Below are 2,687 nucleotides of genomic sequence, written 5' to 3'. Positions count from 1 at the left end.
ACACACACACACACACACACACACACACACACACACTGTGGGCCTTAAAAGCAACATTTATCATACACACAAGTAGTCTGTTAGGAAATGGACTAGAAACTGCAGAAACAAGATGACAGCAGGAGTTAAACAATGACTTACCTGAACAAACTGWGCACACACTGGCCTGGAGACACTCCCAGGACTGGAGGAGGTAAAATTCCCCATTCTGAAAAACACAACATGCAACCAGTATCTTAGAGCCGTGGCAACATACAGGAAGCCCACTAACACACACAAATTAACACATCCATGTAACAACCTCATAAATGTGAAAACACCATAGGTAGGGAGAAAGTGGAAGGCCGAAAAAAGCGCAAAAATATTATAAAAAAGAGCCATAACTGACGCTAAATGCACTATAAACGCTTACAAGGTATGAAACTATATACTAATATTGCTGCCTAACACTCTGCCTACAACTGTGGTTGTAAGGCTTCCGTGGTGGGTAATCCAGGATTACACACCAGATTAATCTCTAGTACTCGTAGCACAACAACGTTCAGAAAAATCTGTCCTCACCCAGCCCAAGTGTGTCACCACTCTGACAAACAAAATGTGTGACTAAAGTGTTTGTTTAACCACTGACTTGTTAAAGCTCCACAGGCAGACCTACACTTAGCTTTCTAATTACGGTAGAATAATTCAGTTTAGACTGTTGTCTTTATTGTCCTTGTATTACAATATCATAATTTATGAGATATTAAAATGTGTGACTACACATACTGTATGAAGCAGGGTTATATGTCTGAACTACTCACAAACCTGTGGTCAGTACAATATTTATTTTCAGCCCATTTCCCTTTAAATTAGTGAAATATCTATAGTCAGTGCACTATTTTATTCACTTCACTCACCAGTATTGGTCATTCATTCTGTAAATATTGTTTTTAATTTATTTCTTTATTACTGCTAAATGGTTTATTATTACTTTTCTTTCTTTCTTTCTTTTTCTTTCTTTCTTTCACTTATTCATTGTAATAGAACTGCAATTTATTGTGCACTATTTGATGTATATTTTAAAAAGCCAACAAAAGTCTATCCACTACGGTATTATATACTTMGGATGTGACACATTAATCAGCAATATCACAATAAAAATTAGGTCCAAAATGAAAGCAGTTGTGACAAACAAGGCACTGGATCCAGCCYAAAATGTCTGTTTTGTGATGGACAMTCATATTAARCCAAAATATGGAGATTGAAGTATTTATAAAAACACCACACTATCCAAGGTTTATATTACGCCGAATTGTTTAGATGTAATCAATAAGTAGCAGTGGCTTTGAGTTGAATAAATGTCAACAATTAAAATCCTATCAAAATACACCATTTATAAAACTGAATAAAATATGAATGCGATACGGCGAGCAGTACACCAAGAGCGAATGGACGAAAAATATTTTAAGCTGAGTCTCAGAAGCTGTGGCGTTGTGTTACTTGCTAACAGTTCGTTTAGAAAGATGTGAGTATTGTTAAATATTGGCTGTTTTATAAATTTAATTAACTATAAATTAATAGTCAAGAATGCGGTGACTTCTTCGGCGGACTGTCCATGAGACTATAACACAGCAACAAAGAAACAAAATGTCATTAAATAAAATTAAATTCAGCCATGAGTGAAACATGCAGTTAGTAAACAGGCAGTTGTGGTGTTAGATAAACAGCTTGTCTAAAACTGTATAGTTAGGGTCTTCCCTTTTAAAACCATATTACTGCGCACCTTACATAAGCTTCCTCCTTTCMCTTCTTCTTCTCAGTTGGTGGGTTGTAACACGACTCAAGGGCTCTACGCCGCCACCCAGTGGGTAAAACATGGTACTACAACAACAAACGACTCCAGGGTGAMTGAAACTTGCTCAGTTACTTAGTTTTTTTTTTCATATCTAATAACAAACAACCAGCAATACTTTTTTGTTCCTAACAGCATCATACATCTGTTCCTTTATTTTCATTCTCATCATCATGTTGATTAGATATTGTTCAGTTTTAGTGTCAAAGTGCCTTCTCCTGCTTATTTTCCTCTCAACAATTACAAGAATAACACAGGCCAGAACCTTACAACCTTACAAAAAAGTAAACTCTTCATTTCCATCAGACAAAATACATATCGAATTCTAAATCAAATGATAAAACGCTGTCAAAATCAGATGTGTCATTTATTTCCTCTATCCATGGCAGGACCATTCTAAATTATAATAAGTGATGGCATTTTGTCATTAATTATCCAATACCCTTTTCACAATATTTGACTTACACACTGAATATGATTGAATCTTATGTGCCTTTTGTTTAATGGAAACAGTGTAAAAATGAACAAGTTACTGCAAATTGCTGTAGCTTTTCTTTGATCACTTTARGTTTTGTTTTTGGCGGTTTCCCAGAAAGGGATAAAACAAATRTTCAGAGGCAGTAGAGTAATTTACTTCTGTGTTTACATCACCAATCTACTTAAAACTTGAAATTGAATCTCAAAATTTGTAACTGACTTTTAAAAGACCCTTGGCAGGATTTTTTTTTTTTTTTGCAGTACACTCTGCAATACTCACAAATATGCACCAGCTAGAGGCAAATCCCCAACCGATTGTTGCCTCCAAGGTTAGATTTTGTCTAAGGCTTCCTCTCTGTGTAAGTGATGCTTTTCCCTC

The 2,687-nt window shown here is 35.5% G+C and overlaps 1 protein-coding gene across 1 annotated transcript in view; it reads right to left on the bottom strand.

The window, feature by feature from the left end:
* glrx2 (glutaredoxin 2) overlaps positions 1 to 1,789 on the bottom strand; it is a gene marked incomplete in the record, with an annotated part of 6,025 nt that extends 4,236 nt beyond the window's left edge. The window contains 2 exon segments of the mRNA XM_014016789.1: positions 142 to 208; positions 1,763 to 1,789. Coding sequence (XP_013872243.1) covers positions 142 to 207 — 66 coding nt within the window.
* Positions 1,790 to 2,687: the final 898 nt, after the last annotated feature.

The sequence above is a fragment of the Austrofundulus limnaeus genome, unplaced genomic scaffold (genome assembly GCF_001266775.1).
Source record: "Austrofundulus limnaeus strain Quisiro unplaced genomic scaffold, Austrofundulus_limnaeus-1.0 Scaffold155, whole genome shotgun sequence".
In the NCBI taxonomy this organism is placed as follows: domain Eukaryota; kingdom Metazoa; phylum Chordata; class Actinopteri; order Cyprinodontiformes; family Rivulidae; genus Austrofundulus; species Austrofundulus limnaeus.
This window is presented reverse-complemented; position numbering and strand designations above follow the sequence as displayed.